Source organism: Bombina bombina, chromosome 5 (assembly GCF_027579735.1).
Source record: "Bombina bombina isolate aBomBom1 chromosome 5, aBomBom1.pri, whole genome shotgun sequence".
NCBI lineage: Eukaryota > Metazoa > Chordata > Amphibia > Anura > Bombinatoridae > Bombina > Bombina bombina.
Genome location: NC_069503.1, coordinates 230338439 through 230353230, shown reverse-complemented (window position 1 = coordinate 230353230; position 14792 = coordinate 230338439). Strand labels below are relative to the sequence as shown.

General features: G+C 42.7%; 1 protein-coding gene across 15 annotated transcripts in view; it reads left to right on the top strand.

The window, feature by feature from the left end:
• SVIL (supervillin) overlaps positions 1–14792 on the top strand; it is a 766609-nt gene that overhangs the window by 466052 nt on the left and 285765 nt on the right. For 13 of the 15 annotated variants that reach the window (XM_053713887.1, XM_053713886.1, XM_053713892.1 and 10 more), the window contains one exon: positions 13996–14094. The exons of the other annotated variants lie outside the window; for them this stretch is intronic. In XM_053713887.1, coding sequence (XP_053569862.1) covers positions 13996–14094 — 99 coding nt within the window. The remainder of the gene's footprint in view (positions 1–13995; positions 14095–14792) is intronic. 15 annotated transcript variants of the gene reach the window in all.

Below are 14792 nucleotides of genomic sequence, written 5' to 3'. Positions count from 1 at the left end.
TTTTTGTCTCATTTTTCTCTTGTTAAGTGTATCCAGTCCACGGATCATCCATTACTTGTGGGATATTCTCCTTCCCAACAGGAAGTTGCAAGAGGATCACCCACAGCAGAGCTGCTATATAGCTCCTCCCCTCACTACCATACCCAGTCATTCTCTTGCAACTCTCCACAAGGATGGACGTAGTAAGAGGAGAGTGGTGTATTATAGTTAGTTTTTTAACTTCAATCAAAAGTTTATTTTTAAATGGTACCGGAGTGTACTGTTTCATCTCAGGCAGCATTAGAAGAAGAATCTGCCTTTGATTTCTATGATCTTAGCAGAAGTAACTAGGATCCACTGCCGTTCTCACATATTCTGAGGAGTGAGGTAACTTCAGAGGGGGAATGGCGTGCAGGTTTTCCTGCAATAAAGTATGTGCAGTTAATATATTTCTAGGGATGGAATTTGCTAGAAACATGCTGCTGATACCGGATTAATGTAAGTTAAGCCTTAAATGCAGTGATAGCGACTGGTATCAGGCTTATTAACAGAGATACATACTCTTATAAAAGTGTAATATAAAACGTTTGCTGGCATGTTAATCGTTTTTATATATGTTTGGTGACAAAACTTATTGGGGCCTAGTTTTTTTCCACATGGCTGGCTTGATTTTTGCCTAGAAACAGTTTCCTGAAGCTTTCCACTGTTGCAATATGAGTGGGAAGGGCCTATTTTAGTGCTTTTCTATGTAGCTAAAAATACTGACAGACATCCAGCTTCCCTCTGCATGATACAGGACATCTCTGAAGGGCTCAAAAGGCTTCAAAGTCGTGTTTGAGGAGGGTAACAATCACAGTAGACTGTGGCAGTTGTTGTGACTGTTTAAAAAACGTTTTTGTCATTTATTATTCTGTTTTTGTTATTAAGGGGTTAATCATCCATTTGCAAGTGGGTGCAATGCTCTGCTGACTTGTTACATACACTGTAAAAATGTTGTTAGTGTAACTGCCTTTTTTCACTTATTTCAAATTTTGTCAATTTGTTTCTCTTAACCCCTTAATGACAACTGACGTACCAGGTACGTCATGCATTAACAAGCAGTTAATGACAATGGGCGTACCTGGTACTTCAGTTGTCTAACAGAGTGCTGGAAGTGAAAACAATCGCTTCCAGCAGCTCTGAGGGTATTGCAGTGATGCCTCAATATGGAGGCATCCTGCAATACCCCTTTACAAGCCTCCGATGCAGAGAGAGCCACTCTGTGGCCCTCTCTGCACTGGTAGTGATGGTGCCGTTGTCCGGGTGGGAGGGAGCGTGCGTGCACGAGACCCGCGCGCGTTCACGTGAACATAGTGTGCGTGCACAGTGCGTGTGCACGAGGCACACATGCATGTGCACGCACGCGCGTGCATTAGCCACACTGACACTAATGAGGGCAAAAAGCCAGGGAAAGGTAAAAAAAAAATTTTCAAATATAAATGGATCTGGGAGGGGGTTATTGTGGGGGTATTGTGGAGGGGCTGCTACACTACAGAAAGAGTTAATTGAAAAATAAAATAAAAATACTTAGTTTTTTGGGGCCAAAGTGGGTACTTGCAGACAGCTGCCAGTACCCAAGATGGCGGTAATTAGGTAGGGGAGAGGGTTAGAGAGCTGGAGGTGGGATCAGGGAGGTTGGGGCTAAGGCAGGGGTCCATCCCAGCTAAAAGATTTTATTTTTATTTAAAAAAAAAAAAAAACCCTCTTATTTAGTACTGGCAGACTTTCTGCCAGTACTTAAGATGGCGGTAACAATTGTGGGGTGGGGGAGGGAAGAGAGCTGTTTGGGAGGGATCAGGGGGTGGGATGTGTTAAGGTAGGAGGCTGATCTCTAAAATTAACCCTGCAAGCTCCCTAAAAGCTACCTAATTTAACCCCTTCACTGCTGGGCATAATTCACGTGTGGTGCGCAGCAGCATTTAGCGGCCTTCTAATTACCAAAAAGCAACGCCAAAGCCATATAAGTCTGCTATTTCTGAACATAGGGTATCCCAGAGAAGCTTTTACAACAATTTCTGCCATAATAGCACAAGCTGTTTGTAAATTATTTCAGTGAGAAACCTAAAATTGTGAAAAATGTAAAGTTTTTTTTTTTTATTTGCTCGCATTTGGCGGTGAAATGGTGGCATAAAATATACCAAAATGGGCCTAGATCAATACTTTGGGTTGTCTACTACACTACACTAAAGCTAAAATTAACCCTACAAGCTCCCTAATTAACTCCTTCACTCCTGGGCATAAAACACGTGTGGTGCGCAGCGGCATTTAGCTGCCTTCTAATTACCAAAAAGCAACCCCAAAGCCATATAAGTCTGTTATTTCTGAAAAAAGGGGATCCCAGAGAAGCATTTACAACCATTTGTGCCATAATTGCAGAAGCTGTTTGTAAATAATTTCAGTGGGAAACCTAAAGTTTGTGAAAAAATTTGTGAAATAGTTAACTTTTTTTTTTTTTTTTGCTCGCATTTGGCGGTGAAATGGTGACATGAAATATACCAAAATGGGCCTAGATCAATACTTTGGGTTGTCTTCTAAAAAAAAATATATACATGTCAAGGGATATTCAGGTATTCCTGACAGATATCAGGGTTCCAATGTAACTAGCGCTAATTTTGAAAAAAAGTGGTTTGGAAATAGCAAAGTGCTACTTGTATTTATTGCTCCATAAATTGCAAAAAAAGCAAAGAATGTGTAAACATTGGGTATTTCTAAACGCAGGACAAAATTTAGAAACTATTTAGCATGGGTGTTTTTTGGTGATTGTAGATGTGTAACAGATTTTGGGGGTCAAAGTTAGAAAAAGCGTGTTTCTTCTGTTAAGTGTGATCAGTCCACGGGTCATCATTACTTCTGGGATATTACTCCTCCCCAACAGGAAGTGCAAGAGGATTCACCCAGCAGAGCTGCATATAGCTCCTCCCCTCTACGTCACTCCCAGTCATTCTCTTGCACCCAACGACTAGATAGGATGTGTGAGAGGACTATGGTGATTATACTTAGTTTTATATCTTCAATCAAAAGTTTGTTATTTTAAAATAGCACCGGAGTGTGTTATTATCTCTCTGGCAGAGTTTGAAGAAGAATCTACCAGAGTTTTTGTTATGATTTTAGCCGGAGTAGTTAAGATCATATTGCTGTTTCTCGGCCATCTGAGGAGAGGTAAACTTCAGATCAGGGGACAGCGGGCAGATGAATCTGCATAGAGGTATGTAGCAGTTTTTATTTTCTGACAATGGAATTGATGAGAAAATCCTGCCATACCGATATAATGTCATGTATGTATACTTTACACTTCAGTATTCTGGGGAATGGTACTTCACTAGAATTACACTGTAAGAAATACATAAAGCTGTTTAATAACTAGAGATTATGTTTAACGTTTTTGCTGGAATGTAAAATCGTTTTCATTTGCTGAGGTACTGAGTGAATAAATGTTTGGGCACTATTTTTCCACTTGGCAGTTGCTTAATCTGTTGAACAGATTTGCAAGGCTGCAACTTGGTCTTCGCTTCATACTTTTTCCAAATTTTACAAATTTGACACTTTTGCTTCATCGGAGGCTATTTTTGGGAGAAAGGTTCTTCAGGCAGTGGTTCCTTCTGTATAAAGAGCCTGCCTATCCCTCCCGTCATCCGTGTACTTTTGCTTTGGTATTGGTATCCCAGAAGTAATGATGACCCGTGGACTGATCACACTTAACAGAAGAAAACATAATTTATGCTTACCTGATAAATTCCTTTCTTCTGTAGTGTGATCAGTCCACGGCCCGCCCTGTTTTTAAGGCAGGTAAATATTTTTTAATTTATACTCCAGTCACCACTTCACCCTTGGCTTTTCCTTTCTCGTTGGTCCTTGGTCGAATGACTGGGAGTGACGTAGAGGGGAGGAGCTATATGCAGCTCTGCTGGGTGAATCCTCTTGCACTTCCTGTTGGGGAGGAGTAATATCCCAGAAGTAATGATGACCCGTGGACTGATCACACTACAGAAGAAAGGAATTTATCAGGTAAGCATAAATTATGTTTTTTTTCCATTTTTTCCTCATATTTTATCTTTTTTTTTTTTTTTTTTTTAGTAAATTATAAGATGATGAAAATAATGGTATCTTTAGAAAGTCCATTTTATGGCGAGAAAAACGGTATATAATATGTGTGGGTACAGTAAATGAGTAAGAGGAAAATTACAGCTAAACACAAACACTGCAGAAATGTAAAAATAGCCATTGTCATTAAGGGTAAGAAAATTGAAAAATGGTCCGGTCATTAAGGGGTTAAAGGCACAGTAAAGTTTTTTATATTACTTGTTAACTTGCTTTAAAGTGTTTTCCAAGCTTGCTAGTCTCATTGCTAGTCTGTACAAACATGTCTGAAACAGAGGATACTTGTTCATTATGTTTAAAAGCCATGGTGGAGCCCCATAGGAGAATGTGTACTAAATGTATTGATTTCACCTTAAACAGTAAAGATCAGTCTTTATCTATAAAAGAATTGTCACCAGAGGGGTCTGTCGAGGGGGAAGTTATGCTGACTAACTCTCCCCACGTGTCGGACCCTTCGCCTCCCGCTCAAGGGACGCACGCTAATATGGTGCCAAGTACATCAGGGACGCCCATAGTGATTACTTTGCAGGACATGGCTGCAATCATGAATAATACCCTGTCAGAGGTATTATCCAGATTGCCTGAATTGAGAGGCAAGCGCGATAGCTCTGGGGTTAGACGAGATACAGAGCGCGTAGATGCTGTAAGAGCCATGTCTGATACTGCGTCACAATATGCAGATCCTGAGGATGGAGAGCTTCAGTCTGTGGGTGACGTCTCTGAATCGGGGAGACCTGATTCAGAGATTTCTAATTTTAAATTTAAGCTTGAGAACCTCCGTGTATTGCTTGGGGAGGTATTAGCTGCTCTGAATGACTGTGACACAATTGCAGTGCCAGAGAAATTGTGTAGGCTGGATAAATACTATGCAGTGCCGGTGAGTACTGATGTTTTTCCAATACCTAAAAGGCTTACAGAAATTATTAGTAAGGAGTGGGATAGGCCCGGTGTGCCCTTTTCCCCACCTCCTATATTTAGAAAAATGTTTCCAATAGATGCCACTACACGGGACTTATGGCAGACTGTCCCTAAGGTGGAGGGAGCAGTTTCTACTTTAGCAAAGCGTACCACTATCCCGGTTGAGGACAGTTGTGCTTTTTCAGATCCAATGGATAAAAAATTAGAGGGTTACCTTAAGAAAATGTTTATTCAACAAGGTTTTATTTTACAGCCCCTTGCATGCATTGCGCCTGTCACTGCTGCGGCGGCATTCTGGTTTGAGGCCCTGGAAGAGGCCATCCATACAGCTCCATTGACTGAAATTGTTGACAAGCTTAGAACGCTTAAGCTAGCTAACTCATTTGTTTCTGATGCCATTGTTCATTTGACTAAACTAACGGCTAAGAATTCCGGATTCGCCATCCAGGCGCGTAGGGCGCTATGGCTCAAATCCTGGTCAGCTGATGTGACTTCAAAGTCTAAATTACTCAACATTCCTTTCAAGGGGCAGACCTTATTCGGGCCTGGTTTGAAAGAAATTATTGCTGACATTACTGGAGGTAAGGGTCATACCCTTCCTCAGGACAGGGCCAAATCAAAGGCCAAACAGTCTAATTTTCGTGCCTTTCGAAATTTCAAGGCAGGTGCAGCATCAACTTCCTCTGCTTCAAAACAAGAGGGAACTTTTGCTCAATCCAAGCAGACCTGGAAACCTAACCAGTCCTGGAACAAGGGCAAGCAGGCCAGAAAGCCTGCTGCTGCCTCTAAGACAGCATGAAGGAGCGGCCCCCTATCCGACAACGGATCTAGTAGGGGGCAGACTCTCTCTCTTCGCCCAGGCGTGGGCAAGAGATGTTCAGGATCCCTGGGCGTTGGAGATCATATCTCAGGGATATCTTCTGGACTTCAAAGCTTCTCCTCCAGAAGGGAGATTTCACCTTTCAAGATTATCTGCAAACCAGATAAAGGAAGAGGCATTCCTAAGCTGCGTACAAGATCTCCTTGTCATGGGAGTGATCCATCCAGTTCCGCGGACGGAACAAGGACAGGGGTTTTATTCAAATCTGTGGTTCCCAAAAAAGAGGGAACCTTCAGACCAATTTTGGATTTAAAGATCCTAAACAAATTCCTCAGAGTTCCGTCATTCAAGATGGAAACTATTCGAACCATTTTACCCATGATCCAAGAGGGTCAGTACATGACCACAGTGGACTTAAAGGATGCCTACCTTCACATTCCGATTCACAAGAATCATCTGTTCCTGAGGTTTGCCTTTCTAGACAGGCATTACCAATTTGTAGCTCTTCCATTCGGGTTGGCTACAGCCCCAAGAATTTTTACAAAGGTTCTGGGCTCACTTCTGGCGGTCCTAAGACCGCGAGGCATAGCGGTGGCTCCTTACCTGGACGATATCCTGATACAGGCGTCAAGCTTTCAAATTGCCAAATCTCATACGGAGATAGTTCTGGCATTCCTGAGGTCGCATGGGTGGAAAGTGAACGAAGAAAAGAGTTCTCTATCTCCTCTCACGAGGGTTTCCTTCCTAGGGACTCTAATAGATTCTGTAGAAATTAAAATTTACCTGACGGAGTCCAGGTTATCAAAACATCTAAATGCTTGCCGTGTTCTTCACTCCATTCCGCGCCCCACGGTGGCTCAGTGCATGGAAGTAATCGGCTTAATGGTAGCGGCGATGGACATAGTGCCATTCGCGCGCCTGCATCTCAGACCGCTGCAATTATGCATGCTCAGTCAGTGGAATGGGGATTACACAGATTTGTCCCCTCTACTAAATCTGGATCAGGAAACCAGAGATTCTCTTCTCTGGTGGTTATCTCTGGCCCATCTGTCCAAGGGTATGACCTTTCGCAGACCAGATTGGACAATTGTAACAACAGATGCCAGCCTTCTAGGTTGGGGTGCAGTCTGGAACTCCCTGAAGGCTCAGGGTTCATGGACTCAGGAGGAGAAACTCCTCCCAATAAATATTCTGGAGTTAAGAGCAATATTCAATGCTCTTCTGGCTTGGCCTCGGCTAGCAACACTGAGGTTCATCAGATTTCAGTCGGAAAACATCACGACTGTGGCTTACATCAACCATCAAGGGGGAACCAGGAGTTCCCTAGCGATGTCAGAAGTCTCAAAGATAATTCGCTGGGCAGAGACTCACTCTTGCCACCTGTCAGCGATCCATATCCCAGGTGTAGAGAACTGGGAGGCGGATTTTCTAAGTCATCAGACTTTTCATCCGGGGGAATGGGAACTCCATCCGGAGGTGTTTGCTCAATTGGTTCTCCGTTGGGGCAAACCAGAATTGGATCTCATGGCGTCTTGCCAGAACGCCAAGCTTCCTTGTTACGGATCCAGGTCAAGGGACCCAGAAGCGGCACTGATAGATGCTCTAGCAGCGCCTTGGTTCTTCAACCTGGCTTATGTGTTCCACAGTTTCCTCTGCTCCCTTGTCTGATTGCCAAAATCAAACAGGAAAGAGCATCGGTGATATTGATAGCGCCTGCGTGGCCACGCAGGACCTGGTATGCAGACCTAGTGGACATGTCATCCTTTCCACCATGGAGACTGCCTCTGAGACAAGACCTTCTAATACAAGGTCTTTTCAATCATCCGAATCTACTTTCTCTGAGACTGACTGCATGGAGATTGAACGCTTGATCCTATCAAAGCGTGGCTTCTCCGAGTCAGTAATTGATACCTTAATACAGGCACGAAAGCCTGTCACCAGGAAAATTTACCACAAGATATGGCGTAAATATCTTCATTGGTGTGAATCCAAAAATTACTCATGGAGTAGGGTTAGGATTCCTAGGATATTGTCCTTCCTCCAAAAAGGTTTGGACAAAGGATTATCAGCTAGTTCTTTAAAGGGACAGATTTCTGCTCTGTCTATTCTTTTACACAAGCGTCTGGCAGAAGTTCCAGACGTTCAGGCATTTTGTCAGGCTTTAGTTAGAATTAAGCCTGTGTTTAAACCTGTTGCTCCTCCATGGAGCTTAAACTTGGTTCTTAAAGTTCTTCAAGGGGTTCCGTTTGAACCCCTTCATTCTATTGATATCAAACTTCTTTCATGGAAAGTTCTTTTTCTGATGGCTATTTCCTCGGCTTGAAGAGTCTCGGAGTTATCTGCCTTACATTGTGATTCTCCTTATCTGATCTTTCATTCAGATAAAGTTGTTCTGCGTACAAAACCTGGGTTTTTACCTAAGGTGGTTTCTAACAAGAATATCAATCAAGAGATTGTTGTTCCATCATTATGTCCTAATCCTTCTTCAAAGAAGGAACGTCTTTTGCATAATCTAGACGTGGTCCGTGCCTTGAAGTTTTACTTACAGGCTACTAAAGATTTTCGCCAAACATCTAACCTGTTTGTTGTTTACTCTGGACAGAGGAGAGGTCAGAAGGCCTCGGCAACCTCTCTTTCTTTTTGGCTTCGGAGTATAATCAGTTTAGCCTATGAGACTGCTGGACAGCAGCCTCCTGAAAGGATTACAGCTCATTCTACTAGAGCTGTGGCTTCCACCTGGGCCTTTAAAAATGAGGCCTCTGTTGAACAGATTTGCAAGGCTGCAACTTGGTCTTCCCTTCATACTTTTTCCAAATTTTCCAAATTTGATACTTTTGCTTCTTCGGAGGCTGTTTTTGGGAGAAAGTTTCTACTGGCAGTGGTTCCTTCCGTTTAAGTTCCTGCCTTGTCCCTCCCATCATCCGTGTACTTTAGCTCTGGTATTGGTATCCCACAAGTAATGGATGATCCGTGGACTGGATACACTTAACAAGAGAAAACATAATTTATGCTTACCTGATAAATTTATTTCTCTTGTAGTGTATTCAGTCCACGGCCCGCCCTGTCCTTTTCAGGCAGGTCTAAATTTTAATTAAACTACAGTCACCACTGCACCCTATGGTTTCTCCTTTCTCGGCTTGTTTCGGTCGAATGACTGGATATGGCAGTGAGGGGAGGAGCTATATAGCAGCTCTGCTGTGGGTGATCCTCTTGCAACTTCCTGTTGGGAAGGAGAATATCCCACAAGTAATGGATGATCCGTGTACTGGATACACTACAAGAGAAATAAATTTATCAGGTAAGCATAAATTGTTTTTTACATCACAGAAACCTGACATTTTAACAGGGGTGTGTAGACCTTTTATATTCACTGTGTGTGTATATGTATGCACACACACACACATTATATATATATATATATATATATATATATATATATATATATATATATATATATATATATAAATATATATAATGTGTGTGTATGTATATACATATATATCTAAGGAAGTTTTGTTCTGGACAAGTTTTAGTCCTATGTTTGTCTGCTGCTTATTTCTACCTCTCTAGGGGAGATTCTGTGCGGCCATGACAGTGAAGGTCCTTGTTTTCAGGCTGGTCTTGATTGGGTTCAGATTCTTCTGTCTTGAGGCCTAATCAGACACGTGGCACCTGTTTTGCCTGGCTGGTCAGGTTAGGGCGCAGAGTGCTTCACATTATTATTTGTGTTATTTCTTGTTTTTCTTTAACAAGTTTCTGCTAAGCATTTTGAGAGGACCTGAGGTTCCGTGAGGCATTGGGAATTGGTTCAGTCCTCATTAGACTTTCATGTTCGTCGACTGGGACTAGGAGTTCTACTGCGACACACTCAATTGATTCCGTTTTTCTGTCGGGTCTTGGAGTGTCTCCTTCCCCGCGTGGTTTAAAGGTTGGAATGACTTCGGACCTCCTTGCTGCTGTCTCATTTAGGAAGTGAGTGCCGTGTGGCTTTTTCCTTCTTCCGGGAGTTAGTCGTCCCCATATTAGGGACGGTAGGCTGTGTTTCCTTCAAGCTTCACTTAGGGTTTTTTTTCTACTAGGGTTTGGGATGCTCTGCATTCTTTTTCCTTGGGTGTGTTCCTCTGGTTATGTATCCTGAGAGGACTATAGAGACTAGCCTTTGTTCTACTCTATACCTTTGGGTGACTCTGTCCTTGTTTTTTTCCCTTGGTCTTGGAATTCCTGTGTGTTGTCCTTGACGCCCTTGGGTTCTAGAGTATTTGCGTGACTGTCGCGCCCTAGCTTATTTTTGGAGGGTGCACTCCTGCTAGGGGTATCTCTTCCCTTGGCCTGGGAATTACGAGTGAGTCTTGTTCCCGTTCTCTGGTTTAGTTCGGTTATCTTCCTCCTGTGAGGTCTGATTCCTTCAGACGAGGTATTCGTGTTGTTTTTAGACGATTCTGGGGCCTGGGCCCAGGGTTCTTGTCTTGGATCCTTATCGATGTCTGGAGACTTATGATCCTGCGGACTGGTTCGGGGCGACCTAGTTTTTCCTGGGAACACAGGCTTTGGCTTCATGGCTAGCTCGTTGAGCCTAAAAAGCAGCTGAGCCAAGATTTGCGTTCACCTTTGGGTGATGGCATGTTGCTTATGGCCTGTTTTGTCCTTGGGAAGGTACCGCAATGGTTTAGTTGTAGGCTATGCGGGCTTGTAAGCTAATAGTTGAGTTAAATTCCAGCTATGGCTATATGTTCTTCACATTGCATGTCCTTTCACTTTCTGGTGGTTCTGTGATACAATAGTTTGCACATGGACTTTTACGAAGTGTGTTCGGGGAGTTTTCGGTCTGTGGTATCAACAGTTGTGTCTGGATGAATTTAATTTGGTCCATGGTTTGATCAGACTATGACTTTCTTGTCTTCTGGGCATGTGCGCTGTCCTTTCTGTGCTCTCCCCTTTGAGGTGGTAGTTGCCTTCCTTAAGAGGCAGGGTTTTCCTCTCTCAGGAGGGTCGTTGACCTGCTCTGTGTGCATGAGGTTTAAACAGGTGCTAGGGGATAGTGGTCTGCTGTTCTGGGACTTGTTCTGTTCCAACTATGGAGGTTGAGGTCTCCATGTTGGGACTGTTACAGAGAATTGTGCCAGGTCATTATCAGGGAGCTACGGCACTTTTCTCTGTTCAGGTCCTAGGGGGTCTTTCTTGGTAATACCTATATTGGAAGAGCGGATTGGGTTGGCACCTGAGCTCTGTTGGGGTTCCTTCCACTCTTTCCATTCCCTGGGGGCTTGTTTCCCCTGTCTTTCATACGTGCCGGTCGCTTGGGCTGGTTTGTTGTTTGGAGCAGGATCTGTGGTCTGTTGCTCTGCTGCTTCATCCTCGGGTCTTTGAGGTACGGGGAGCCTCCTTGAGGGCTCTGTGTCTTCTCCACGTCCAGGATCTGTGGGAAGGAATGGCGGCTCTTGGATAGCCCATGACGTGTCCACTGTTTAGTGGATGCTTAGCAGTCAAACGGTTTGTAATCTATCTTCAGCTGCTCTTTACTTGCCCTGCAAGTTGTCAAATTTGAGTCATCTTTGGATGGCTGTAGCGTGCAGTGTTTTGACTCAGGTGTGTTACGGTTACCCTTAGTCTCGCTGAGAGATGGACCGCTTAGTAGCCTGGATCCCTATTGCTAAAGAGGGGAGAAGCTGCTTTCCATAGTATTCTATATGAGTCTCGCAAATATAGAATAATCTCCCTTAGCTGCAGTACAGCTAGGATACCCTTCTGCCCACAAAAACGAGTCAACGCTGCGATTGAGGGTCAAACAAGAACTCAGGACTGGGATGCCCAGCCTGCTTTTTATTAAGGTTACATGCACACAGGGCACTCCCAGGGGGAGAGGGGGGGAAGCACAAAATCCCCCATCACACATTTAGATAGAGAGCACTGTCCTTTGACAGGCCACAATAGGATTATAGTACTTAAGATAACAAGTTTACAAGTTCATCTTATCAATTAGCAGTCTGGCTCCAGAGGTGATTAGACAATAGTTTCTAAAAGCTGAAAAAAAAGAGTTAACTCTTTATGAAATGATACTTGTTACGGTTTTCTTGGAGCCCTTCTTAGGCGCTGGCTTGCTGGTTCAGGCATTGCTGCTGGGAAATAAGCTCTTCACAACAAAATAACTAATGCTTCTGTAACAAGGTGTTTACCTATTTGTGCTGCGCGTGGTCTGAGTTTCTGAAGATTTATTTATCTGAGCGACCTTGGTGACATTGGGGATGTTCGTCTTGAGTTTTCTTCTAGGGTGTGGTTGCACTGTGTTTGGGAGAAGACCTCTTCTCTGTTCAGATTCCCGGTCCTACCCCGTGGTTTCTGTACAATCTGAGGTCTGGGCTTTGCTTCCCCTTGTTTCTTTGAGACTGATTGGGTTTCTGTGAGCTTGGTCCGGTTTCTTGTGTTTTGCTTTGTATTTTTATTTGGGACTCGTTGTTCCCTATTTTGTTTTTTTCTGGAATCCTTGATGGATGTTCATCCATGTCTTTTCCCTTTGTGGGAGATACGGTAGTCTGATCCCTTTCTCTAGTAAGGGGTGTGGTGTTTGGGACCGACTGCTTGGCGACGCTGTCTCCTGGAGGCTTGTTGGCTCAGTCGTGTCGGCTCAGTTGTGTCTAGTTCCTGCAGTCTCTAGCAAGGCATGTGGGACTATCTGTGGGTCAGTGTCATTGGGGCCCCTTCCTATTTTCAACGTTTTCTCGGCTTTGGACGAAGCAGGTTTTTGTGGGGTTGGGGTTTTCAGGCCTGGTGCTCTCAGAATGGGCCGCCTCTTGTACCCCTCGTTTTAGCATTCAGTGTCCTCTATAGCTTGGGTATTGTTTTCACAAAAGTAATGAATACAGCTGTGGACTCCCGCTGTGTTATTTTTATTCTTCTGGCAGCTTTTCACACTGGTATTTCTTCTACTGTTCCTTGTTCCTCGGCAGAATGACTGGGGGAAGTGGGAGAGGTATTTAAGCCTTTGGCTGGGGTGTCTTTGCCTCCTCCTGGTGGCCAGGTTCTGAATTTCCAAAAAGTAATGAATGCAGCTGTGGACTCTTTTTCCATCTGAAGAAAAGAAAATTATCAGGTAAGGTTTTTTTAATGTAGTAGTACACTTTTTTTTTTAGGCATAATGCTATTGCACTATTAATAGACTACAGTATAGTGCAAATGTAACTTTTATATGCACTGGCCTGGGAAACAAGAGTGTGACTCACTTAATTGCTATATTCACTTTATTGCGGTGGTTTGGAACCAAACCTGCAAAATCTCTGAGGTACGCCTGTAGTTACTGTTATTTTGTGGTTGTGCACAGCTGTTCAATGTCCCTTAAAAGTCTGTGATTTAATATATGGTTCTTCAAATGTAACCCTGTAGCATTAGGAATATAAAAAAAAAATTGTCACATATCTGTCACCTGGTAATAGTGCTTGATCCAATAGCTGAAACAGCTCATGGAAGCTGCTCTGTGAATAGTCCACAAATTAAATACATGACTTGTATGTGGGATCAATACTTTTCAATGATAAATTATGAAATTATTTGTAAAAGCTGTAGAAAAACAAATGACAATTAGAAGTTTTTGTTGTGAGATAAAAGGGAAACAATAATTGTGCACTGTATAATTCCAAGTCAGTTTGATTTTTGTCTAATAGATTTCCACCTGGTTTATGGCCTATTTAAGTGATAGCTAACCTTGGCACCCCAGATGTTTAGGAAATGTCCTATAATGCTTAGGCACTCTACATTCTAGATGAGCATCATGGACTATTTAGCTGTATGTATGTGTGTGTGTGTATGTATATGTATATGTATATGTATGTATATATATATATATATATATATATATATAATACACATGGCTTTGTAATATAATTATGTTCTATTCTGTCGTTACTGAAACATGTAATGTAAGCTAAAGGGATGTAAGCCATTTGCTGCAATATTTATTGGTCTTCTGTTAGAAATATTGTTTAAATCCCCTAATATGAATATATTTCCACTGCTTCATGGCATACTTGGATAACGACACTTAATGATTACGGCTCGATTTCTGCAATTAACGTGCTTCATTTGTTTTTAACTTTTTTCTCCTCCTTTCCTTTTTTTCTCTTCGCTGCACTTCTTTGCCCTCTTTAAAGCGAGCCTAGCCATGCTTCTTCGCATACTGTGACCACACACACTGTAACACCAAGACTTCCTAGTCCCACTGTAACTAAGAGCTCTGTGCATCGTATCAGGTACTAAAGGGCACGCCTCGCATGTGTAATACAGACCAATAGTGCGTGGTGGCAAATGCCGCATTAATTATTAACCATTAGTGTTCTGCACTAACGTCTGGTGGAAGCATGTGTTTTAATACACTAACAGCTTATATATTGAGACACTACACTCCGCAATTACTTGCTTGTTCTGTGTCGCAGTCCAGGGGAAAGCCAAAGATGACTCATTCAGCCTCATTTTCTTGGAGATATTAAGATTACTCTGTAAAAAAAAATATTGTAAATGGCCAAGTAGTTATGCTTTGTGTTTCAGAAGACATGCTTTTTGTTTATACATTTAAAGGAAATAAAACAAGCATGCTTAAGTTTTTAGAAAGATTCCAAGGAGATTCAGAAAACTTAATGTGCGTATTGTGAACAATAGGTGATTTAGTTCTACAATAGTGGTGCACAATCTATTGTGTTCGCCAGTGGCAGACAGCCAACGGAAGGAATATAACCAGTTAAAGGGTTTTGTAGGTCTTTGTGCATTTTCTGTCTGCTTCTAATTTTGATTTCCCATGCTGGCTTTATTCCTAGGGAAAAAAAAGCTTGAGCACAGTGGAATTTTTTTTCCCCCCTCCGTTTAAGGGTGTGGACGTTCCCTAGAAGAAAGTGTTTTCCCTGAGGGGTATTTGTGTCCCAAAAAAAATATTTAAGCAGCAAAGTAAGAAATA